General features: G+C 38.0%; 1 protein-coding gene across 2 annotated transcripts in view; it reads left to right on the top strand.

Annotated features, from left to right (window-relative positions):
• The first annotated feature begins 233 nt into the window (after nt 1-233).
• The window catches only part of LOC117407346 (ATP-binding cassette sub-family C member 4-like), a 58,898-nt gene continuing 33,681 nt past the window's right edge, over nt 234-25,450 (top strand). Inside the window, exons 1-18 of one of the 2 annotated variants that reach the window (XR_009329419.1) lie at nt 234-842; nt 7,175-7,285; nt 9,215-9,335; nt 10,616-10,840; nt 11,845-11,934; nt 13,208-13,371; nt 13,733-13,858; nt 15,485-15,734; nt 16,614-16,721; nt 18,390-18,479; nt 18,962-19,153; nt 19,373-19,467; nt 20,251-20,337; nt 20,579-20,675; nt 21,232-21,450; nt 23,886-24,026; nt 24,510-24,547; nt 25,101-25,198. Coding sequence is in view for 1 of the 2 variants with exons in the window: in XM_034012284.3 (XP_033868175.2) it covers nt 769-842; nt 7,175-7,285; nt 9,215-9,335; nt 10,616-10,840; nt 11,845-11,934; nt 13,208-13,371; nt 13,733-13,858; nt 15,485-15,734; nt 16,614-16,721; nt 18,390-18,479; nt 18,962-19,153; nt 19,373-19,467; nt 20,251-20,337; nt 20,579-20,675; nt 21,232-21,450; nt 23,886-24,026; nt 24,510-24,547; nt 25,101-25,198 (2,326 nt within the window). In the remaining variant the exon portion in view is untranslated. The remainder of the gene's footprint in view (nt 843-7,174; nt 7,286-9,214; nt 9,336-10,615; nt 10,841-11,844; nt 11,935-13,207; nt 13,372-13,732; nt 13,859-15,484; nt 15,735-16,613; nt 16,722-18,389; nt 18,480-18,961; nt 19,154-19,372; nt 19,468-20,250; nt 20,338-20,578; nt 20,676-21,231; nt 21,451-23,885; nt 24,027-24,509; nt 24,548-25,100; nt 25,199-25,450) is intronic. The other variant, XM_034012284.3, reaches the window with a different exon arrangement.

Raw genomic sequence — 25,450 nt, forward strand, 5'->3', positions numbered from 1 at the left:
GTTCACTTAATTGAACAAGTTATTTGCTTAATTGATCAATAACTTCCATGTGTTCCCAGTCTTTAGAAATTAGCGATTTAGGGTGACCTACAAAACTCACTGGATAGGGGTTCTCCAGGACCGTGTTTGGGCAGCACTGTTCTAGTTTATTATGACAAATGTTCATGCGAAGTTTAATCATGTGATGCACTACAATGGAAAAAGTGTCAGTAAGAACTATTTTTGCATCCTCAGCACATTGGTTATTTACACACATTAAAATGAATGGAGACGGTATTCTGCTCCACTAGTGGTAAATGCACTAATTAGCAGTACAATTGCTCTCTGATCTTCAAAAACAAATAATAAAGAATAGAATATCAAATCAATACGGTTATATGATATATTGCACATTACTACTTTATTATTACAATTATGCTGAATTACATGTCTCCAGCATGCGTGTTCATAAAACAGATTCACACGAAGACGTTCATGTGAGAATCACATGGAGCCACTAAATTCTCCCTCGGTCCTTCTCAGCCAATCTCGTCTTAGATGGGCGGAGATTCCGTGCTGCAAACTGTAAGTGGGGAACCAGATCTCTTGATCACAAGTACAGAAAAAAAAGTGTTGCAGCACTGAACTAACGTTAAGGGCTCTACTTGGTAGATTAGCTACACTTTGTTTATATAAATAGCGTTACAAAACGTTCACAAGCTGCTTATAGAAAATAGCGCTCCGAAATTGTATTGACACATACTTTAAAGACAAAGAAATCACGCAGTTATGGAACCACTACACAAAGACGAGAAGCCAAATCCATCTGCTACTGCTAGTGTCTTTTCCAAGATATTTTTCTGGTAAGCAAAGCTAAGTCAGTGAGTTAGCTACAGGTAAGCCTTGATTCTGACAGCCAATTCTGATTTGTATTACTAGCTCATCTGTTTCTTATTTGGGTATAATATTGTCACCGTGGGTATACTACACATATAAATAGTTAGATTTTATTAGTTGGAGTTAAATACATTGACACTGTCTCTTATTTTTGCAATGTTCTATTTTTAACAATTGATGAAGGAGATGTCGGTTGCAAGAATAAACTGAGTCAGACCTGCTGTGAACTGTATTATTTTAGAGTGGCTCGTTATTACGTTATAATTTTTCCTGTTTTTGAAAAATCCTGGTGTATCGCAACATCTCTGCCTTAGCTTTGTACTTCTGCTTTTCTTAGCTCTTGTCAATATGCTTAATTGGTATATGTATTATTCTTAACTTGAATGAACAGGTTCCTGTTTCAGAAAAACAGAAAAAGCTAGGATACCCAAAACTTAATCAAACCAATAAATTATACGTTTTGATGTTATGTTTAACCCCCAAAACATGTTCATTATGAATGAATAGATGGAAGAATTAATTAAAACTTTTAACATGGTAGGTAATCATGAATTTCATAAGAATACTGTAAATTGTACAACATTAGTAGTACACGTGGTCCTAGCGAGGTACTGACAGTGGCTGTGTTTCCATTAAGATATCAAAGCGAATAACGTCTTATGCGCATTTGAAATTCGGCAAAAGTAATGCGCATAATTAATCAACCTAAAATTGGGTTTCCATTCAAATCCATTTCTAGTGGACAAACTTGGCCGACGTGATGACGTTGTGGGCGGAGCTAAAGTTATTCGCATCAAAAACTGAAATACGCTAGAAAAATAGCGCGGCAGACCGTTTCCACTCTTCTCCCTGATTTCCCTTTACATATGTATGCGATTTTACTTGTACGATGACGTATCACACCCAGTGGATAACCACAGTTTACTAAACAGCAGTCTACTGTCCTTCACTTCCCACCAGTTTATTATTCACAAAAAATAATTATTCTGAAAGTATTGTAGCGTGCAAGGGGGAAGGCAGCAGTAGGGCTGGTAGGTGACGTAATCACACACAAAGACATAAGCCCGATATACGCTACTTGCAAGAGAGCCGGCTCTTTTGTAAAGCGGTATTGGTGCTATGCTTTAGTGCAAGAGGTCCGGGTTCGGACCTGCCCACCGCCTGTGTCTGTCTGGACAACTCTAATGCTAAAACTAAAAAGTTGACAATAAAGGTGTATGACATGATTTAACATAGAGTGGCATTCAGCCTCTCCTTTGAGGAGCTGAGTGAGGCCTTTGGGTACTAATGTATAGTGAATACATGCAGTCCTATTACATTATCTAAAATATAATTGAAACAAGTTCCTTCTGCCCTTGCTCATCTCTAATACAATGCAGAACACTGCAGTCAAATTTACCTTTAGTTACTTAAGCTATTGTAGGAAAAAATCACACAGAAAGTGTGTGATGTAGTGTTGGTACTTTCATACCTCGGACCTCTTCTACAAAACTATACAATCCGCTGGTCTAAAACTAGGTGTCACAATGACTTTCAAAGCATTTATCTACTGAGCAATGCTTACTTTTATAGTTGTAGGGTAAACGATAGCTATTTAGCACTAGAATAGGGCAGTTTAAGTAAACTTGTACTGTATATATTAACTAGAGAATTGGAGGACACATTGTAGGTATTGAACTTTCCTCTGGGGACCTCAAGGTTTATTGATCCTTGAGAAAAGCTTTGAGATTTTAGATTGCCCTGTTGTCCACTGCTTTGTAAAGAAAATACAGATTCTTATTGCTATTGTGCAAACCGTAGTGTTTACAGGACACATTCATTTGCTTGAAAGAGCTGCCCAACATAAACAGAAGTTCCTTATACAGAGTTTGCACAGTCTAAAGAAAATCAAGCACAAAAATAATTAAATAATCAAAAATCAAATATTTTAGCACTAGATTTTTGGATTATAGTAACCAGACTAATTGTAAAAAGAAACACGTTCAAATGTGCTCACTTTGCATATAGTTTTAACTAGCCACATAAGTAAAACATCCCCGTTCTTTTGTGGAATTACTGTACTGTCACTTAGGAAAATGTCACATTTGAAGTGTTTGTCATTTAAACCTAGTCTGGTCTTTAACTGAATCAAAGCGCAATTACTGTACATCTTTTGCAATACCTTATTGTGTATGCTAAAATGGTTAACCACTAATGTGTACACCAAACCTGTGTTATCCTATATATTGACATTGTGCGTGGGTATTTGAGTAATGATGACTGCTGACGCTCTGTCTATATCCATGGTTGGAGAGGCTACGCATGTGTGTTAGTTAACTTGCTATTTATAGATTGAATATGATTCTAGAACAAACAATGCTGGCAGACTCCTTTACTAACCCACGACCCCTTGTAGTTGGCTGCCACTACCTTAGATAACCAGGAGTTGGGTGTCATACATTACTACCTAAAGCAAGAACCATTTTCAGCCAAAGCATTGCTGTGAATATTTGTAAATATAACAGGTTGGACAATTTTCTAGTAGAAAATAGCCACGTCATGTGAAATTGGTGAAATTGGGGGGGATATCAGCAGCATAGAGCATAAGCTTATGTGTTGAACCTCCCACCTGAACACCTGGGAAAAGAGAGGTCTATGCGAACAGCAGCAGCAAGTGGTTCCAATGCTAGAGCAAATAGTAAGGGTGAAAGAGGGCATCACTGTCTGGTGCCCTTCCCAGGTCAAACTGCTGGGTCATTAAGCCATTTGTTAAAAATGGTACTGTTGGGTGTTGATATATCAATTGCACCCAGTGAATAAAATTAGGACCAATACCAAATACTCCATCCTGTCAAAGGCCTTTTCTGCTATCTAATGAGATAGTAGCCATTGGAGAGTCTGCTTTTTGTGCAGCCCACATAATACCAATCAGAAGCCTAATATTGTTGGTTGAGCATCGGCCTCTAATAAACTCCACTTGGTCAGGGTGAATCAATTTTATCATGATTTTGCCCAGGAGGCAAGAGAGAATTATTGATCAGATGTTCCCATTATTATTAGTCAGACTGATGGATCTGGAACTGCAATCCATTATCTGATTAAAGGCTCCCCCTGCTACCAATGGATACTGACCAAGATCCTCCAAAAATGCGGTGTCGTCATAATTTGGAGCATAGACATTAGCTAGGTTAACCCCCTAACCCTGTATCTCAGCCAATAGTATCACAAATCTACCGTATTTCTTTAACAAGCTTGAATTGTCGTTTTTTGTTGAGTAAAATGATAACCCTCCCTGCTCTTGCTGGTACCCATGCTAAAAGATACATGTCCGACCGAGTCTCTGCATAATTTCTTTGCGTCCCCTTCAAAGAGATGTGTCTCCTGTGAAAATGCAAGATCACACTTTGACTTAAGACTGGACAACACCTTCTTTTTCTTAATAGGGTGGTTTAAGCCCTTCACATTCCATGAGGCAATAGCTAATCTGTTATTCAGTTATAGGCTTGCATATCTTATCCAAGAGAAAAGGCAAACAGACATCTGGAAACCGGCCACAGTAGCTGCACATTCAACTGGATAAAAAATAAAATCATTAGTGAAACTTTAAGGTCTGTGATTCTCCTAGTGGGATCCACCACTCAAACCGTGACCCCCACATCAGTCATAGATGCCCACAACGTACATATCAGTTGTATTCCATCCTGTTTTTTCTTTTTGAAAGATCCAATATTAATACTCGTTATCAGTATCACTCATATAATGCATTTCAATATGCTTATGTTTAAAACTAAACAATGTAAATCATCTCCGATACCTTTCTTAATATATATTTTGACGTTGGCTCGAACTGAACGCAACTCCTTGAACAGTGCTATTATACCAATGCTGATTTGTAACAATCTATTCCACTGATATTTTTCTTCACTTCCCCGTTCGATTTCTGAACATTGTTAGTATCCACTGATTTGCCCCCCTCATTTCCTCAGACTTAACTGATTATAGAACAGCATTTTTAATGAAATTGTGTCTCCATTCTTCAAAATTAAGAATAAATGAAAAAAATAAAAAGACTGGAATTAAAATAAAGTGTGTGTATACTGGCTAACTTCACTATAACGAACCCTTCTTATAAAGAACACCCGTTTTTAACAATCCCAACAGCAAGAAACGATTTTTTCAGTACAAATTAGCCCTATTAGAACGTAGTGGGCACAGCTGCCTGCTCAACTCAGTAATACTGTTATTTAAAAACATAAACTTCGGTAAAACACACTGAACTGATTAAACTACAAACACTGAACATTTCAACTCCAGAAAGTAAACGTATCTAGTAAATACTACACATTTTTAAAAGGAGCAACATCATACAATGGTTTATGTAATTTAGCCATGTGCGGCTGTGGTTTTATTTGAAAGGAGATTTAACATTAATTCGATGGCTAAGTCGCAAAGTACTACAATTTTGGTAAAAAAAAAAAAAAAAAAAAAGAATCTGTTGTCCGCCATTACAGGATTTTTCTAGCGTACCCCCTGAGGAGCGCTCGAGTACCCCCAGGGGTATGCGTACCCCAGTTTGAAACAGCTGGTTTAGGGGATAATGCTCCCAAGTAATGTGTAGCGAGGGTTATGTAGTGTAGCAGGTTCTTGGAGCGGGACGCCTCATTCAGTAAGGCTAGCACTCGCCCTGTGTGGCACCTTTTATTTGTAGTTTTTGTACTACTGTTTTATGTTGCCTTTTGTACAGTCTTCTGTATGTGTCCTCTGTGTGTTACCATCACTGGTAGTGTCACATGACCCATTTGTTTACTTTCTGCTTTGTGTTTAATAAATCCTGTGCACCTGAGCGGCGTTTCAACTCCAACTCCCATGTCTCTCTGTTTTGCAATACGGTTACCCACACATGTGACACAAGTACCTTGTCACAATACCCAGGGCTTGAATTTCATTTTTGTGTGCTGGGGGGATTTCCTCCCTATGCTGCAGCCAATGGGGGGGATTCCAAAATTTTAGGGGGGAATGGCAAAAAAAAAAAAAAAGGCACTTTTGCATATTAAAAAGCTATATATATATATATATATATATATATATATATATATATATTTTTTTTTTTTTTTACTGCGTCATCATTCACACTGGTGTTGCTTTAAAATAAGCTGCTGTCAGGAGACCTACAGCTGTTCATCACTGTGAGACAGCACTCTCCATTGCTTTTGCCATTGCATGACGTGAAGTATTTGCATGCAGCAGAAGAAAAAGGTGTTTTTCTTTTTAACCTGCACTCCATTTCTTTTTTAAACTCTTTACACTCATCCCTATTTCTGCCTGTTTTTCACTGTTTTCATTTATGTATTTAACTACTGGATAGTATGTACTGCATGCATGTAACATATTAAATGAAAGGCCACAAAATTTCCTTTAATATTATATAAGTTGCAACATATTATAATCTTGCAATTAATGGGCCTTGGGCATTGGTCTGGGGCAGGACGTGTCCCAGGGACCGATGAGCTCTGTCCATTTCTAGTTTCCTGTAATCCTCCTTTAATCATGTCCCCTCAGGAAACCCAACGAAGCAGAGGTTATTGCGCCGATTTTCTAATTTCAGTGTCTTCCAGCTTGCTGCGAAGGCTCCAATTCAGACTGGGAGGCAGGAGAATCAACCTTCATTTCTTCCCGAGCCTCGGATCGCCCGAGATGTCTTTCAGTAGCGCATAGATATTTGCAATGTCTTTAGCGATACTGTTTGGGTGTTCATCTGCTGTGTTGCCATCTTGTTCCGTTTCTGGCTCTGTTGGTTGAAGGGGATTTTTCGCTTTTGTTTTTTTTCTTTGGGGCGGGTGGGGGCAGTCTGATTATTCTGTCGGCCAGCTATGGCATCTCGGGAGGTTAGTTTGTGTTTTGGCGTTCTGTTTAGTCGTGTCAGGGCTGTATTGATCAGGATGTTTTAGGATTTTCGATGCAGGGGCACGGAGCTTCAGAGTTAGGCAGCCATCTTCTCCCCTGCATCGCGTGACTCCCGTCACAATTATATTTTTACATATATCTCTGGAACTATAACTGCAAATCCCAATTATGATGGAACTTGACAAAGACACAAGTGTGTAAGAGTTTCAGTATCTGTTGGTATTAGGCACCATTAGTCTGTTTACCTCCATATGTCGAACTAAGTTTTTACATATTAGAAGCACTTGTTTGTTTATGATGAAACTTGGTCTTGACATGCTTTAGCACAAGCTATTTAGAGAAACAGAATCCAGGTGTGTATGAAGGCATGGTGGGGGGTGACTGTCACTGAAACGCTTGTTATTTTCTCTTACAGTTGGTTAAATCCTTTATTTCGAATTGGATATAAAAGAAAGCTAGAAGAAGATGATATGTACAAACTGCTTCCAGAAGATCGATCAGAAAGACTGGGAGAGGAGCTACAGTGGTATGTCTGTCTTCTACTGTACAGTACCTGGTTCTGTACAGTATTTCTTTTTTGTGCAGTACACTGCACTTCAGAGCTCTGTTGACAATAAGTCAATAAATTCCCCAAAGGTCAAACTTAGTGGTCCTTTTTTTAATGTAGTGCAGCTGGTCGTACATACTGTATATGATGAATTGTGGGGTAACTTGCTAAGGACCTTTTTCAGCACAGTTTTTTGTGTGCATCGTAATCTGGGGGGTTTATGGAGACTTTCTAATGTGTCTGTCCGATAGCCTGTCGCATACAGCCTGTCACATTCTGTGAAACTGATTTTAACAGTTCAATCTGTTTCAATTTCTGTGTATCTGAACACTTTTTTTTTTTCATTTTTAAAATTATCTTCACATATTGTGCCATTTTTCACTGTGTAATTTCTAGAAAGTGCTGTTCCAAAATCGATATCAAGAGCATGAAAGTGACTTTTAGACGGGGCACCATGCCAGGGCCTTGGTCACAGACTGCCACCTAGACTACACACACCAAAAGGCTTTCATTGATTGTACAGTAATTCACTGCTCACATCCAGAGAAGAACCTGGTTTAAAGAATAGGATGAGCACATTGTGGAGAACATAGAGAAACAAAAAAATGACATGCAATGGGATTTCTTCATTATTTTTTTATAAATTCTTCTTGTCTGTTACAGTAGCAAGTCAACAATGATGCATATGGTTTCAATACATTAAGAGTTCATTAAATGTATTTTTTTGGAAGTCAGTTTATCTCTTTTTAAATGTGTAACATTTGCTGCAGGGCATGTCTTAATTTCCCACAGCAGTTGCACATTGGTGTAATGGTTTAATCATGTCCTGTTATTACAGTTCTAAAGAATAATACTGTACGCTCCCATTACTTCTCACACAAGTATTTATTTGCCCTTATCCTGTTTAGTCAAACTTTCTCTTATGAATGCTGGCACTGATTTCTTAAAGTATATTTGTCACAAATTCCCTGAAGTGACTCAGTGATGCAAGGAACCATTTCAGTTCCAAACACTTTCATAATAGGAATCTCAGAACAAAAATAATTAGGCCTGTATTGTTTTACACACAATGAGGCGATTTTAAATGTATGCTATTGTCAAGTATGCAATGGAGAATAGGTATTCTGTGGGAAACAAATCACCAGTACTTATTACTGAATATCAGTAAACCAGGTCTAGCTTCATTAGAAGCATTGGGATTGTTACCTGCTCTTGTACTGCAAGTGCCAGTTCATTACTAGGTTTTTTGCAGACGTTCCACAGAGGTACTGTGATTGATTTGCAGCCCTTACAGCCGTATCGTCGGTTCAGGCAGTTTTACTATCTGCTATCATTTTCAGCATCATTCAAAGATAGCAGCGTTCTCCGATAGACTTTACTTAACAGCAGTCTTCTGCACTGTACACACGCAGGTCTCATCGCTGTCGATGCTGATCCACTTCCTGTGACCTCATTCCTTATGAAGACTAATCTTTCCCCACATTTACCTCTCTGCTAATCGGCTTACAGTAATAACCTGATTGTTCTGCTATGTGCAGCAAGCCTGTGCTAGGCCATCTTCTGGTATGAAATACTGTTGCAAAAACATGTGTGTTTTTTTTTTTTTAATTATTGCAACTACTTTATGACTACATAATATAGGTCATGTTCACAAATGATATACCTAGCACATAAGCATCTACTTATTGGAGACACTTGCATTTACAAAATGTAATACATACTTTCCTTTGCCTATACAAATAAACATGCCCATTTTCACAACCCTATTGTAGTATTGTTTCAGTTGTAACAGAAGATTTGGACATGCGGCATTTTATATGAAAACAGGAACTCTGGTGCTCATGTACTTTGTGCTTCTGTGAAACCTCCGTATACAGCGACTGGGCCCAACTGTATTGTGTTCCACAGGTACTGGGATAAAGAAGTCGAGCAAGCGAAGAAAGATCTACGGGTACCACAGCTTACTAAAGCTATTGTGAAATGTTACTGGAAGTCCTATGCTGTTTTAGGGGCTTTCACATTGATCGAGGTAAGTGTAAATGATCATGTTCAGAGATACAGTCTTATTGTATGTGGGTGGAGTTACGTTGTTTAGGATATGTATTATATTTAATATGGTGTCTGAATTTGTGTGTTTCCTTTGCATTTATGGGAAGATGAGCTACAGATTGGGTTTGAATATTTTGCAGTTTGGACTAGCTTGTATATAATCTTTAAGAATGCTGCCAAGACAAAACTGAAACTCATCACGCATTTGAAAACGAGATTGCTGGCTTGGTCGTGGGATCGGAGGACGCCCACGGAGCCTCCAGTTCTCCTTAGCTGGGATGGGAAATAATTATTGGACATTCAAAATTGTGGAGAAAACTAGAGGTATAATAATTAGGCACACAAAATAAAAAAAGTTGGGAAGGTAAATTTCAAAATATCACTGTCCTGGTCACAAAAGCAAAGTTTGTGGGGAATAATAGCCATTTTCTATACTTTTGAGGCATAAGCAATTAGCCTTACTACCCAGGAACAAAAATTGTGTTACATGGTGTAATGAGTGTAATTGTTTGAATTGGTATGAAGAAGATACAGTATGTTTAGTAAGAAAGATTTTGCAGGTTGTCAGGATTGTGTGATTGTCAAGCTAATCCGTTAGTCCAGTACAGTAGATGGAACTAAACCGTGTACAACTTCTGTTAGGGTAGAAATGATTTCCACTCCAAACGCACTGAACCGATCCATGCATATTTGGATTTCTTGTTCATTAATAAACACCAATGACCTTAAGTATGCTGGTGTGTTTCTTTCTAATATAGTAATGTTTAGTTGTGTATTTTGCAGTTTTAACAGGAATATAAGGACTAGTCTAATGCACGATGGCAAAGCAACCTAAAGGAAAGGGCTCCACTCACAATACAGGAAAGTCTTTTTTTGTAGTAGCCCCTGATCAACTATCAACTAACGACATTAAGTACTGTTCAGTTAGAAAGGCGAAGGAACTCTATAACAGCAAGATGGATTTTTCCAGGCTGTGGAATAATAATGCTGGAAATTGGGCTTACATGTTCATCTGCTCTTTTTCTAACCATAGAGAAAAAGTATGCGCTGAATTGTTTGTTCTAATCTTAGACTTCTGTGAACAAAGTTAACTTTTTAACAATGGGTTAGACTCTCAGTTTTCAGTTTTCTATTTAGTTTTGTTTTGCAAACCTATTCATTTGTTAGCAGTTGTGATATTTTTATGTAGCAATTTTAATTTGCTTTCTATGATTTTAGGGGTGTGAATTGCGTCTGAAATGTGTCTCTTATTTCTTGCAGGAGACTCTCAAAGTAATCCAGCCTGTGTTTTTAGGCAAATTGATTATTTTTTTTGAAACCTACAATCCTGACAACAGGGAAGCTCTGTATGTTGCTTACGGATATGCGGCAGGTGTGTCTCTCTCAACCTTTCTGTTCGCTATTTTCCACCACCTGTATTTTTATCATGTCCAAAGATCAGGAATGAAAATTCGAGTGGCTATGTGTCATATGATTTTTAAAAAGGTAAATGATGAAATATCAATATATGTTTTTACAGTGGCATGTGTTTCTATTGCTCTTTATCCCCTATATTTATGCAATTGTCTACTCGCCTCCTCTGTGTTAGTCTGTATCAGGAACTTAACCCTGGCTAGATTGATGATCATTTACTGTTGCTTGTTTCTGCTGTGTCAGAAAGATTGACACTGTTGAAGTAATTGTAGTTAATAAAATAAACCCATAAAGCTTACCTGATTTACACTTCCATTAGCTATTGTGGTAGCGTGGCAGGCAGTCAAGACTGACTAGTGGCAGGAACAGCAAACACCCACAGACAGAGTTCAGCGCCTTGGCGCACTTTTATTCTCACCAAATAAAACAAAACACAGGAACAAAGTAAATATTTGAACCAAAATACTATAAAACCTTTTTACAAACAGAACAAACCAAAAGCCTATCTTCACTTGAAGATACTAACTTCACTGTATTGAAGTCCCTAACTCACACAGGACAGCTAAGCTCAAATCTAGTTTATCAATTATTTTAATCCCTCTGTACTTACATTCTCCACATTCAACACTCCTGCCACCTCCTTCTTACACTAAGAACAAAAGAACAGTTTATATAGCACAGATAATTGCAAACACTCAGACAATCAACACCCTATCTACCCAATTAGACAGGTGTTTTTCCCTTTTCTGGCTGAATACCATCAGCCCTAAAGGCTTCCGGGAAATGTAGTTTCCTCAGCCACTTCGGCCATGACGCCTATCATGAACTACAAGTTTTTCACCTTAACAGGGGAACATAGATCTTGTCAGCCTCAGACTGACATACTTATTAGCCCTCACTGCCCCACACTATATAGATCTTTGGATTTGCGCATTTGAAAGAAAAAAACATGTGTTATTTTTTGTAAAAAAAAAATTACTTTTAGGTTATGAAAATGTCAGTTTCACTTTTTGGGGAAATCATAACCATTGCATCCCTACTTTTACATCTGTTTAATGTGTTTCTGGTATTTCTAGGCCCTTTGCCTTAGTAACACAGCCCTGGGAAAAACAACAACAGGACAGATTGTAAATCTTTTATCGAATGACGTCAACAAGTTTGATGAGGTACTCTTCATATTTGACATTGCTTACCTTGCTTGAATAGTATTGGGAGAACAGTGGGGCAGAGTGTGCTCCTGTAAGGTCACGGGTAAAATGAATAAATCAACCACGATTTATACACATACCTAATTGTTCCACATCATTACCTTCAATAGAATTTTAGCCCCTGAAGGGCCAGAGTGTGCTGATATCTTTTCTCACCTGACCAATGAGGCCGATCATTTGTAAATACAATGAAGAACTGAGAAGAGCTCATGTGGTAAATCTGTGTGTGAAGGGCACATTGCACTTGATAAAGGCACACTTTAATCATTAGTGCCAGATGCCATTTAAAAGTTGGGAATATTGGGGATTCTGAAGGGAGACAAAACTGCCAGGGGACTTTCTCATCGCACTACATAGAGCCCTGGTGGCCGGGTGCCTAATGAGCTCAGGCGGACACCCGCAGGACTGACCCTTGTCCTCCACTGGCCGCTAGCTCACTGACATCCGTTCTCGAGTTCCTGCGTGCAGAAGAGGAAGCTGGCTTGGTCGTGGGATCGGAGGACGCCCACGGAGCCTCCAGTTCTCCTGAGCTGTGAGGGGCAACAATTATTGGACATTCTAAATTGTGGAGAAAACTAGAGGTATAATAATTAGGCACACAAAATAAAAAAAAAGTTGGGAAGATTTGGCACCTTAGCCTGTGTTTGAAACACCGGTGCTATAGCAGGTCTTCTTAAACAGAAGCACTGCAAGTTACTCGGTGCCACTGCATCTTTCTTATGTGATCAGTGAGATTCGGTTACAAGTTGGACGGGCAGAGCGGTGGGGCTAAATTAAGCTTGTGTCCTCAATGGAGGGTCAACTACTGTACTGTAGTTCTCAGTGGTTATATTGTCACTTGCGGACAAACCAGCAAGGGTGGAGAAAAGGACCAGTATTAGTCACAGAGCACTGACATGTTTGGCCTTGTGATGTCTGTTGTGTGTCCAGTACTTTTGGTTTGTTTTTTTTTAATTGTTTTGTTGCAGTGAAATTCCACTAACATGTCGACAAACATTTGGCTTTCATTAGTTTTAATATCTGATTACTTTAAATACTTTCAATAATCCTTAATTCTTGTATGTCAGCCAACGGTGTGTCAACAGGAATTTACTGGTTTTCATATCCTGCCAAACAAAAATGGCAAACTGCTTCATACAGAAAATGTAGCATCAAGTTCAATTTATCTTTAGGTGTAAAGTAAATACATTTGAATGATGAGCTTTCATCTTCCCTGTCTTTTTTACTACAGGTTACAATTTTTTTGCACTTCTTATGGATTGGTCCACTGCAGGCAGCAGCAGTGACAGCCCTTCTGTGGCAGGAGATAGGCCCATCATGTCTTGCAGGAATGGCAATTCTTGTTTTTCTGATGCCTCTGCAAACATGTTTTGGTCGATTATTTTCAAAGCTAAGGTAATTCTCCACATTTATAATCCTTCTCACCCTGATATGTGATCTTAGAAAGAATCGAATTAATTCTTGCTCTTTAGATTCAGATATTGGAAACATCTTATACTGTATTAGTGCTGGGACAAATATTCGAATAAACCCTGCTTGAAATGTATTCGATGCTAAACATTACTGTATGTATTTATATATATATAAATATTTATATATATATATAAGTATGTATTTATCAGTTGTATCAAAAGACATTGTGCAAAGAAACCAATGCAGAAATAAATAACATTGTACTATACCAAAGTGCTTCTCTTATTTCATTTGGGTAACAGGTTTGTTTTACTTCATCTATACTCTGTATTTCCCCCTGTAGGAGCAAAACTGCAGCGTTTACAGACACACGAATTCGCACAATGAACGAAGTTGTGTCAGGAATGAGGATAATTAAGATGTATGCATGGGAGAAGCCATTTGCAAAACTGGTCTCTGAAATCAGAAGGTAATTTGGAGCCTCCATATTTTAATACCAAAAGATAAGGAAATATATCAAAATAGTAATATAGATAGATAGATAGATAGAACGAACGAACAAACCTGTTGGGGTCCAAGCCTTTTTTTCGTTATATCCAGGGGTTCGTTATAGCAAAAGGACAATCAAAATGAAGGATAAACTGTTGGAGTAAGTTTGAGATGAGATTGTGATTAAAAGTAGAATTCCAGGTACTTGTCGTCTCGTGTGCAACGCATAAAACGCAGTGAAAAAGCAGAAATCCCAAAATTGAAGCTGAACTTTTATTGATAATCAATCTGACATGAATCGTTTCAAAGTGCACCAAATCGTAATCCAACATGTAAGAATGAGCTCTTATTCCAAATTCCAAATCAACCTGTCATGAAAAGTTCATCAGATCCTCAAGTTTGTTGTTGTTGTTTTTTCTTCAATCCATTTTTCTTTGCCGCGTAGTTGCTGAACAAGTCCAACTTTTTTTGTGCTTTTTGAAAACCTATATTCACGACAGATATGCCTTTTTTCAAATGATCAATATAGTTTCCAGCTTTGTTGCAACATAAAAAGGTTTTTGTTTCTGTATAGTTACACAGTGCACACTTTTTATTAAGACAAAAGAGTTGACTTCACTACTGAGGTGGCATATCCCAAGTTTGTTATAATGAAGGCTGTTAGAGCAAGGGTGTACTGTGTATATGTACGTATGTGCAGTGCATTACGAGAAAATAATTGAGGGGCTGGCTATGTGACATGATAAACCACCAGAGCGAACCTTGAGTGGTTTATGAAATGGCACAGAACCCCGAAATACTCACTGATGTCTCTTTTCGTAATGCATAAATGACAATAACAAGTGTTGTAGGATTCTTTAAAAAGATGTAACCTACCGGGTCTATAAAGAAAAACCCAGGCGTGTAGCTCAAGGTAATTTGGCTGTTTTTAGGCAGCAATCCCCAGCCTTGGTCAGACCAGAGCCTCTGGGGAAAGCCCTGCAATGTTTCTAACAGGAAACATCAACACAAGGAGAGAGAGAAGGCTTCTACAACACCGAGTGTCAGGTTATTACTTATTGCCGTTGTTTTTCGTTACGCAGAAAATGAAATTTGGCCGGTGTGTGTCAAGCTCAGACACAAGTATTGCTTCTGGATTTCTGTGCTCTCCGATCTCAGTTAGATAAGATTTTACTAGAGCTAAGTCAAATGTGGTTGTCTTCAACGTGATTACATTGTCTTGTTGACTGATCAAAGTCTTTCAAACATCAGTGTCGGCTGGGTGTGGAAAACGTGACGCTTTTTGCTCGAGCTAATCTTGATTGACAGGGAAAATCAATCATGCAACATGATCTTTTCTTAGCATGGGCCACAGTGTAAATATAGATACTATCCATGTAATATATTTACTCTCATTGCAATAGCTATTTGATTTTCTTCAAACACTAAAACATTTAAATGAGGTATCTACAGATTAATTAAGGGTGATCAAAATGAGGTCTTTTTATGTAAAATAATGTTGTGCTTGTAATTCTTTCTTATTCCTATTTAAAGTAGTTGTAATTAATAATATTGGTACTGTGTATACTATGTTGTGAGAAGGTTTTGGATTTCTTGTTTTCTGCAGGAAGGAGATTTCTAAGGTCAAAAAGAGCTCCTATCTCCGTGGGATGAACATGGCTTCTTTCTTCGTGGCCAACAAGATTATCCTGTTTATCACTTTCACCACTTTTGTGCTGCTGGGGAACCCCATCTCTGCCAGCAAAGTCTTTGTCACTGTGTCACTGTACAGTGCAGTCAGGCTCACCGTCACCCTCTTCTTCCCATCAGCTATCGAGAGGGCCTCAGAAACCATGATCAGCATTCGCAGAATAAAGGTTAGGCCTAGAGAAGGCAAACACTGCATTAGAGAATGCTTGTGTTCTGCATGCAGTCTAGCGAAGCTAAGCCAGAGCACTGTCTGCTTGGTATTCTCATTACGTTCCCTGGTCTCGCTCATTGCAGTCTAAACCTTTACCTTATTCTCTGTAGGAAGTGAAGAGCTCTGTATATTATACTGTACACACACATTTAGTTCTACAGATACTTCTGTCTTCAAGCCCACATTCTAATCTGCTTGTGACAGCACTGTTATTATTATTTATTATTATTTATTTCTTAGCAGACGCCCTTATCCAGGGCGACTTACAATTGTTACAAGATATCACATTATTTCACATTATACAGATATCACATTATTTTACATACAATTACCCATTTATACAGTTGGGTTTTTACTGGAGCAATCTAGGTAAAGTACCTTGCTCAAGGGTACAACAGCAGTGTCCCCCACTGGGGATTGAACCCACAACCCTCCGGTCAAGAGTCCAGAGCCCTAACCACTACTCCACACTGCTTAGAAACCATTACACCTGGGTGGCGTAATGGAAGTGATCAAATGTTTTTGAGCAGTGCAATCCTAGCTCAGACACTGATTGTGTAATCTGGGTAAATCCCAGCACTCTCCTAGTTGTAAAGTAGGACACCAAGAAAACAGATGTTGCAAATAAATATGATGATTTGGTTAAACATGATTTTGACAATGATGACCCACACTTCTCTTTGATTTACCATGCTTGTTTATGCCGTGTCTTGCTTTTACTATACTTTACCAGATTTTGCAATGCTATTATTGCAGTATACTGCACTTACCTTTTAAGGGAAATAGCTAATTTTTAACCACACTGCATAAATCCTTTTTTTTTTTTTTTTTTTAGAACTTTTTAACACTGGATGAGATTGTTAAGCCCAGCGTGGAGTTACACAAGGAAGAGAAAAAGGATGTACTTATTCACATGAAGGATGTGATTTGTTACTGGGACAAGGTAAAGCTGTTCTTTCTAGTTTATAGTAACATGAACCTGTGTGACAACATACCATTGTATAGTGTTACTTCTCTAATTACAAAGTGAGAATTACAGGAAGAAAGCAATATTTAACTATGGTGAGTCCCAGCAGGACATAAACACACAGAAGTACACCCATAATGTATCTGGAAAACAACAAGCTGTATAATTGGCCACCTTGCTCTGCTTTCACTTCCCCTGTGAATGACTATGCACAAATACTGTACACGGTAACGCATTTCAGGTTTATACAATGCATTTTCATAGTTTTGTTAACACCTGCCCTGTTTTTCACTGTCAAAATGTTTTATTGCTGCCCATTTTGCCAATTGAGCAGACTTTCTGTTGCTGTCTGTAAACTTAAAATAAAAAACATGTAGTAAGTGTGTGGCTGTGTGCCAGAAGCACGTTGCTTTTGCATGTTATCAAACCCCCTGAACTTAGTTCGCTCAGTACCATGTCCCACCAGGGAGTTAAAGAACTAGCTTTTTTTTTCTGTTTCTGTTATGTGTCTGCTAAAACAAGAAAGCAGCTCATTAACCCTTTCTACAATCCAACTTTTCATTACGGTTGATTTTTTAATTCAAAAACATTGAATGTATTGCTAAACTCCCTCGTACTGGGTGTAAATACAGTAAAATGAAATTCTGTTTCCCATTTAGGTGCACCCTTCAGTCTGTCTCAGTCTCAAAGCCGAGTCCCTATTGCAGTTTAAACAGTTTTCTAGTGTTTCTGAAGCACCACATGCCTTTTAATTGTTTCCATTTTCCTTTTGTGTGATGTTTGCCATCATTCTGATCCAGTATCGAGTTCTCATTCTGAATTCTCTTGATCCAGTATCGAATTCTGATTCTGAATTCTCTTGATCCAGTATCGAATTCTCATTCTGAATTCTTTTGATCCAGTATTGAGTTCTCAAGTCTCAACATTATTGTAATCAAAGCCAGATAAAGACATACAGTATATAAAGAAAATAAAAAATATATATTATAGTGGACCAACAGAACCCAGAAACCCTCAGAAGACATTTCGCACCCATGCATGAGATGAGATGACATGACATTAGGGACTTAAACTGCAAAAACATAGGTACCTGAGCAACACAGGACTTTGCTGACTTTTGCTGCCCTTGTTTTGATTTTGAGCTCCTAACATCTCATACAGCGCCTACTGCTCTCTGTACTCCTAACTCACCTCACCTCTGGGCTGTAAGTGCAGCCGCTATATATCCCGATGCACAGGCAGCGCTCATTGCGACCCTCATTATCATGATTTTAGCTCATTATTTGTGTGTGAGTAATTTGCATTACTGTTAAACTTACATAGGCTGCAATGCAAAATAATTGCCTGGCCACTAAGCAATTTGGATTTTGCTGCCTCAATGGTTTGCACTGCGCCTATCCTTACATCAGCCCCATAGTGTTTTCTTATCTGGATTTTTGTTTGTTTCTATGAAAGTTTGTGAACTGAATGCCTTGTTGGATTGATGTGACAATACAACTTCGTAATGGTGGAGGAGTGCAGCAAGTACTGTTGGAGGCTCCCACAAAATACCCCAAAAACCAACACGCTAAATACATCATCTAGCAACATTTGAATGCAATTTTGTTATGTGATTGTTTTTACCCACCTTTTGCTACTTTACAGAACCTGGATGCACCGACATTGCAGAATGTTTCTTTCACAGTCCATCCAGGCCAGTTGCTTGCTGTGATTGGACCAGTGGGAGCAGGAAAAGTTAGTCATTTTTTCACTTTATTTACAATGTTCCGTTGTTGCTTATTAGGACATGCCTCTTTAGCCATTTTAGCAAGATAGCAAATAGCACTAAATCATTTAGGGGTTCAAGAATCTTAAAATAGTTTGTAATTGAGGACATTTGTAAGTATTAAACACTCAATGGTTCTAAATTTAGAAATACTAAAAGAAACCCAATAAAATGAATTGACAAAACGCCTTTTCTGGTCAAACGGTTGTCATTGAATTTAAGTTACTTTTAGAATTTCATAAAACTAGCTATAGAAAAATTTTAAAAATAAATCATTATACATTTGATAAATATTGGACAAGTGTAAATGATTATAGACTTTTGTTTAATTCTCAACAAATTTGAGTGTGGATTTCCTAAATGTATTTGTTTCATGGCAAATTACACAATATTTCTAGAAATATTACATGGCGCCAATGTGTACGAATTAACTTTTGAATTCTATTTTCAGTCCTCTCTCCTCAGTGCTATTCTGGGAGAGCTGCCTAAAGACCAGGGAGACATTAAGGTGAAAGGGAAACTAACCTTTGCAGCACAGCAGCCCTGGGTGTTCTCAGGAACTCTGCGGAGCAACATTCTGTTTGGGATGGAGTACAACCCACAGAAGTATGAACAAGTCATCAGAGCTTGTGCTCTCAAGAAAGTATGTTTCATTTTTTTTTTACTTTGGCGGTAGGCAGGGTCACTTTTTCATTTGAGCCCTAGCTTCAGCTTTACAGTTTAAATCATGCTAGAGAGCCCCTAGTGATACATGCTATTTATGTATGTCCAGTCAGACTTTTTCTTTTCTTTGTTTAAAACTCAAAATCACGAAAGCTGAAATTCACACGGTATATGTGATACTTTTTTTTTTTTCTTGCAGGATATAGATATTTTACCAGACGGCGATATGACTGTGATTGGGGATCGAGGCGCTACGCTTAGTGGTGGTCAGAAGGCCCGAGTAAACCTTGCTAGGTATTTGATGAACCTAATGATTTATGCCTTGTTTCTGCATGCCTGTAAAAAGTGTTTTCATTTTCAAAAGATCCAGCTCCAAATAATACAAGACTAAGTAGTACAGTCTCTTCTTGAGGTCACATTTACATTAGGTTAACAAAATTTAAGAACGCGCCTATTGTATTGTGTCTGAAGACCTGTTACAGAAAAAAACCTTATTTCGAAACAAGTTCTTATTTGATGCATCCGGATGCATTTTTTCTCTCCATTTGAGACTTGTATGAAATGGGGTGCATTGAGTGAGTAAATAGAACACAGCACACCACATTGCAGATCTCTGTCCGCCCTGTGTTTTCAAGATACAAAGAGTTTTCATAAAGGTTTTAATTGAGCAACATAGGTCATTCTGGGGTTGTTATACTCTTTTTAAATGTTTGGAACAAGACTTAATATGAGGCTAGACTTAACGATGCAGTGCAATTATAACAACAGTTTATCGTGCATCTGTAATAATTATTCAAGGTAATATTTTGGTCAAAGTCATGTGACCTTGTAGATCACAGGGTCAAAAACAAATTGAATGGGCGGTTTCTAAATACTATTAACATTTACACCATATTGATTTAAAAATGTTTTTTTGCCATGTCTGGCTATAAGAAATGATAGTCCAAAACATTATGAAATATTACCTGGGATATGGGGGGTTAATAAGAAATTTGAGGACACTCTGTTGAACAGTGAAGAGTAATGCTGATATGTTGAAAATGCTGCAGTTTATTGTGGTTCTGTTTTATTTTGAAGAGCTGTCTATCAGGATACTGACATATATTTGCTGGATGACCCTCTCAGTGCTGTGGATGCTGAAGTAGGAAGACACTTGTTTGAAAAGTAAGTCAAGCAGTTTTGCTAAGGATTAAAATGAAACATGAACTGGAAATAATAAAAAAAAAAAAAAAAAAAATGCTAACTATTATTGCCCATTGACATATATTTGTGCTAGAATGCTTTTAAGATGAGAAGTGGTTTCGTTTATTGAATACTCACTGCAGCGCTATGCAGTTACTATCCATCAGTATTGCTTCTCTGTGTGAGCTTTTTTATATGGATTTTCTGTTCTCTTTATATCCAGGTGTATATGTGGTGTCCTGCGTAACAAACCTCGTATTCTTGTCACACATCAGCTGCAGTACTTGCAAGCTGCAGACCAGATTCTAGTACTAAAAGAGGTACGCTTACAGGTTACAGGTAACCTTTTGTTTGTCTTACGTTGCACCCATATATAAACAAATAGAAAATAAAAATATGTTGCTTGTATTTCAAAGCATCAAATACTATAACTTTGGTGATTCCCAGCTTTTGGGTGGGGTCCTGGCAGAATCTTTAGTAGGCCTGGCAGAAAAAAACACCACCCTTTTAATCTTTCTTTAAAAATATTTGGTGGTACCTATTGCTAAATCCTTTTTGTCCACAGAACAGTTACAGACAGCAATGTCAGACGCTGCATGTTCTGTTTTGAAAATCCTTAGTCCTTTTTTTAAGGTGCTGCTCGTTCGGAGGCCTGATTTCACAGATTCCAGAGCTGCAATAGTGTTTTTATCCATACCTATAAATTGCTTACCTGTTGACATGTACAGTACTAAAATAAACTAGTACCTTTGTTGACAAGAAGTTTTGACTAGAAGCCTTTTCAACGTCAAGATACGAATGAGTTTGCATCCCATTGCATACAGTATGATCCGCTCAGCCTCTTTGTCATTCGCGTTTATTTTGTTTTGCTTTTAGGGTCACATGGTGGCCAAAGGGACCTATGGAGAGCTGCAGCGGTCTGGAGTGGATTTTACTTCCCTGTTAAAGAAAGATGAAGATGAAGAGGATGAGCAGGCTCCTACAGAGCAGAACGGCAGCAGGTCAGCACGCTGTCGCACCATCTCCCAAAACTCTGTCTGGTCACAGACTTCCTCCAGCCAGTCTACCACAGATGGGACTGCAGACCTGCCTCCAGTATGTACACAGAGACTTTTTGTAGAAGTTGGTACTTTGTGAAAGATACAGACATGTTACAACTCAAGGCAGTAAAAAAAACAAAAAAAAAACAGCAACAAGTAAATGGTCAAAAGAATACTGCACAAATGTTTTTAACTGATTTGTACTTTATGGCAACACATTAGAAAGCTTTGCCGGTGTTTCCTAAACTAGGGACCACAAGATGGTTTCAGGGGTGCCCCAGCGTAGCACCCAAATAACACAACACCTGACAAAGCAATGATTCCCAGGCTGGGGAGTTAATTTATTTAATTCTATGCTGCTTTTAGCTGCGTAACATTATAGCACTTATGTTTCAGTTACTACTTTTACATTGTACATTTTTAATCTTCAGTGCCCAAACTAGCAATTTGTACCATTGTACAACAAAATGGTGTGCTTCTAAGGAGAACTACATCTAATATTTCTATGAATGTACTGGATTTGAGTCCTCGGTGCTCGTTAACACCAAAGAATGGTGTCTGATTACCAGAATGCAGGGCTCCAAAGTGTAACATACAGTACATAGGGCTTGAAGTTTTCGGGTTTTATTTTTTTGTCCCTTTAAACTTTTATTTTGAGACGATTGTAATTAAAAATTGTTCATTACAAAACAACGTCGCTTATTTTTACCTTCATATCTGGACTGAGCCTGATTCTGTTTTGTGACAAACTGCGTTAATTGCTCATCGTTGATCCTAATTGCATTTCATTCTTGCAGTCTCCTAGTTTTATTGTTTCTTTTTTAACACTAACAGAGTTGTCCTGACTGATTATTTGCAGCATAAAATACCCAGTACAGGATGTACACTGATAGCAAGTCCACCATTTAAAATCTGCTTGATTTGTAGCAAAGACAAAAATAATCTTAAACACTGTCTTTAATTAGTAGTTTTCTCTTTATTAGGCTGCAGAGACAGCTTAGTAGAGATTTGAAAAATAAAAACCGAAAAGTCCAAGCCCTAAACATACAGTACGCCTTGATCTTCAGATCTTCACTTCTGTATTCAGCCACAAGATGGCAGAATTACATTATTGGTGCAGTACATGACTGTGCATTCTGTACAGATCAATGAAGGATAATATTATACTTCAATCTGTGCTCTGAGATTAAATATACCTTAGACAAACGCGCTATGTACAGTTGAAGTATGCACTTTTTGTATTTTAAATTCTACAGTTTAAAATTAATCACATATTTGAATCATGCTATATATGTTTATTTTAGAAACTTTTAAAAGCCAAGTTTTTTTGTTTTTATTCCCACAATCTTGAGGAATATAGTGGAGGAGTACAAAAGTTATTTTTTTTTTACATTAACTGCTTATATTGGAACAACTGAAGCAAAATATTGGTATTTTATTTCTCACTGAATGTGTGGAGGCTGTATGGTTCAGTGGTTAAAGAAACAGGCCTGTAACCAGGAGGTCCCCAGTTCAAATCCCACCTCAGCCACTGACACATTGTGTGACTCTGAGCAAGTCACTTAACCTCCTTGTGCTCCGTCTTTCGGGTGAGATGTAATTGTAAGTGACTCTGCAGCTGATGTATAGTTCACACACCCTAGTCTCTGTAAGTCGCCTTGGATAAAGGCGTCTGCTAAATAACTAATAATAATAATAATAATAATAGAAAGTTTTATGGATACTTTGCCAGTCATAGTGACCCACTGGTCACGATGCTACTGAATTTATGAGCAATTTCTGCATTAGTAGTAATATAAAACTGGTGATGTTGTATTAGTACTACAGTATCTTTGACAAACAGTTGTATATTGCACTAAAATGAATTAATTATTAACATAAGTGTATCTACTGAATGTAGTGTCATGTTTTTCTAATATTTTTTTTTCTTTTCAAATATTGTGAACCTCAATTTAAAAACAAAACAAACAAACCACAGAAATAATGGGTCATCGAATATGAGATGCTACTGTCACAGTTTGCAGTCTTTTATTCTGTTTTGCGCTTGCTAACGTTTACTGAGGTCCCTGGTCTTGGTATAAGAGAAGCATGATAATTGGTAAAGAGTATGAAAGTGGTCAAGTAAAAGGTGTCAGTTTACAGTAAACTTTAAAAAGAACTGTAACTCCTGTTCGTAACATTGTACAGTGTCCCTTTTTATTCATACCACCATATTACTGCACTGTTGTAGTCTGTAAACGAATGCTGCTGTTCCAGCAGTAATGGTTATAGTAAATCGGTACACTGCCTATCAGACACAATAATCTCATTCCAAGACAACTTGGCATGGAGTGATTAAAAAACAATGTCTACACAGTTGCTCAGTTGAATTCGTTCCATTACAAATCACCAACTGTTTGTGACGCTGGACACCTTCATTCTTCAGCATAGCTTGCATTCAAATGGAAATTCTGCCTAAACAAATGGTCTGTTGCTGTATGTCGTTTTCAGGCAGAGGCAGTGACAACAGTGCTGTCAGAGGAGAGTCGTTCAGAGGGGTCCATTGGTGTACGGCTTTATTGGAAGTATTTTATTGCCGGAGCCAATTGTGCTGTCCTTCTGCTTCTGTTCCTGCTCAACCTTTTAGCACAGGTATGTGGCGATTCTGTGAAAGCAACCCAAGAATATGACACATCTCGGTTTACTCTCTTACATAACTAACCGGCCTCATCTAGCTTCATGTTGAACAGGTCATTTACGAATGGTATCCTTGGCACACAGCTTTATTGTTTTGGGCTTTTAAAAGGTTTCTCCAAACAATGCATTTAGTGTGTCATGTATTAAATATAAATAGATACATATAGCTGGAGATAAATACGTATATTGACAAGTTTCAAAGCACTGCCTGCAACAAGAAATTGCTAATTTAGTGGTTGCAGTAGGCTTGGGTATGACCATTTTGCTGTACGAGGAGTGCTGGTTTCGGATTTCATGAGCTGTGTTGATGCTAGAGAGGTCACTTAACTGTCTTAAGAGTCGAACACGATGAATTGTGTTTCAAATGTAACAACAGCCATATTATTTGTGCTACACTGCTGTATCAATTTAACTTTTTTTCTGTTTTCTTATTTCTAGACCACTTATATCCTGCAGGACTGGTGGTTGTCCTATTGGTAAGAAATACCAACTGGTTCTAGTTTTATTCAGTATGGTCATTTTTACCACTTCAGATTCTATTATTTTCTATTAAATGTATTTTGTATTGTATGTAACCTTTTGATAAAGTATTACCAACATCAGTATTCTTTGGGCATTTTAATTCAAGAATAACTGCAGTTGTCTGCCTTAGCTCAAACTCTACCTTTCCACCATAGTGTACTGTGGTTTTGCACAACCCTGTATTTTTTCAAACTATGGGCACCATTTACCTGTTAATTTCCCAACTGCATGCTGACATTGTCATTGTTCAAAAAGGACTCTGTTTGTGTCTACTCAAATAAATCATAAAAAGTCTTAAGGGAGCTTCAACCAACACGTTAACTTCTGTCTTCAGCACTCTTTTCTTGCATCAATCCTGTAGCTGTCTATTTTAGAGTCGGCACATAGCCCTGCTTCATGCTGCGCCTTTGCTACCTTTTTTTTTTTTTATCATACAGCTAGTGGCTGGGATTACATAGACCTGTATTTAACTTTCCAGATTGTGATTCTTTTTTGTGTTTGCTACAGGGCATCTAAACAGGAGAAGTTAAACGTTACTCAGGGTGCTCACAATCATAATGAAACTCAACAGTTGGACCTTGGCTTTTATTTAGGAGTGTATGCAGGTGAATAAAGTGATCGATTTTTTTTTTTTACTAATTTTGTAAAACTGTTTTAAAAGAAAGGTCCTTGATGCTGACAGACGTGTGGTATTGACAAGTGCAGTGCTATGGAGCGAAAGCAAAAGGTTCAACAAGTTTGTTTGATTACAGTTCAAGCGTTCACATTTATGAACAGTGCAGTCTTTGCACTGCAACGCCCCACAAGCGCTCACGATCACATGTCGGTAACCTGCAGTACAGCAGTTGGAACAGGCA

The sequence above is a fragment of the Acipenser ruthenus genome, chromosome 8 (genome assembly GCF_902713425.1).
Source record: "Acipenser ruthenus chromosome 8, fAciRut3.2 maternal haplotype, whole genome shotgun sequence".
Taxonomy (NCBI): Eukaryota; Metazoa; Chordata; class Actinopteri; order Acipenseriformes; family Acipenseridae; genus Acipenser; species Acipenser ruthenus.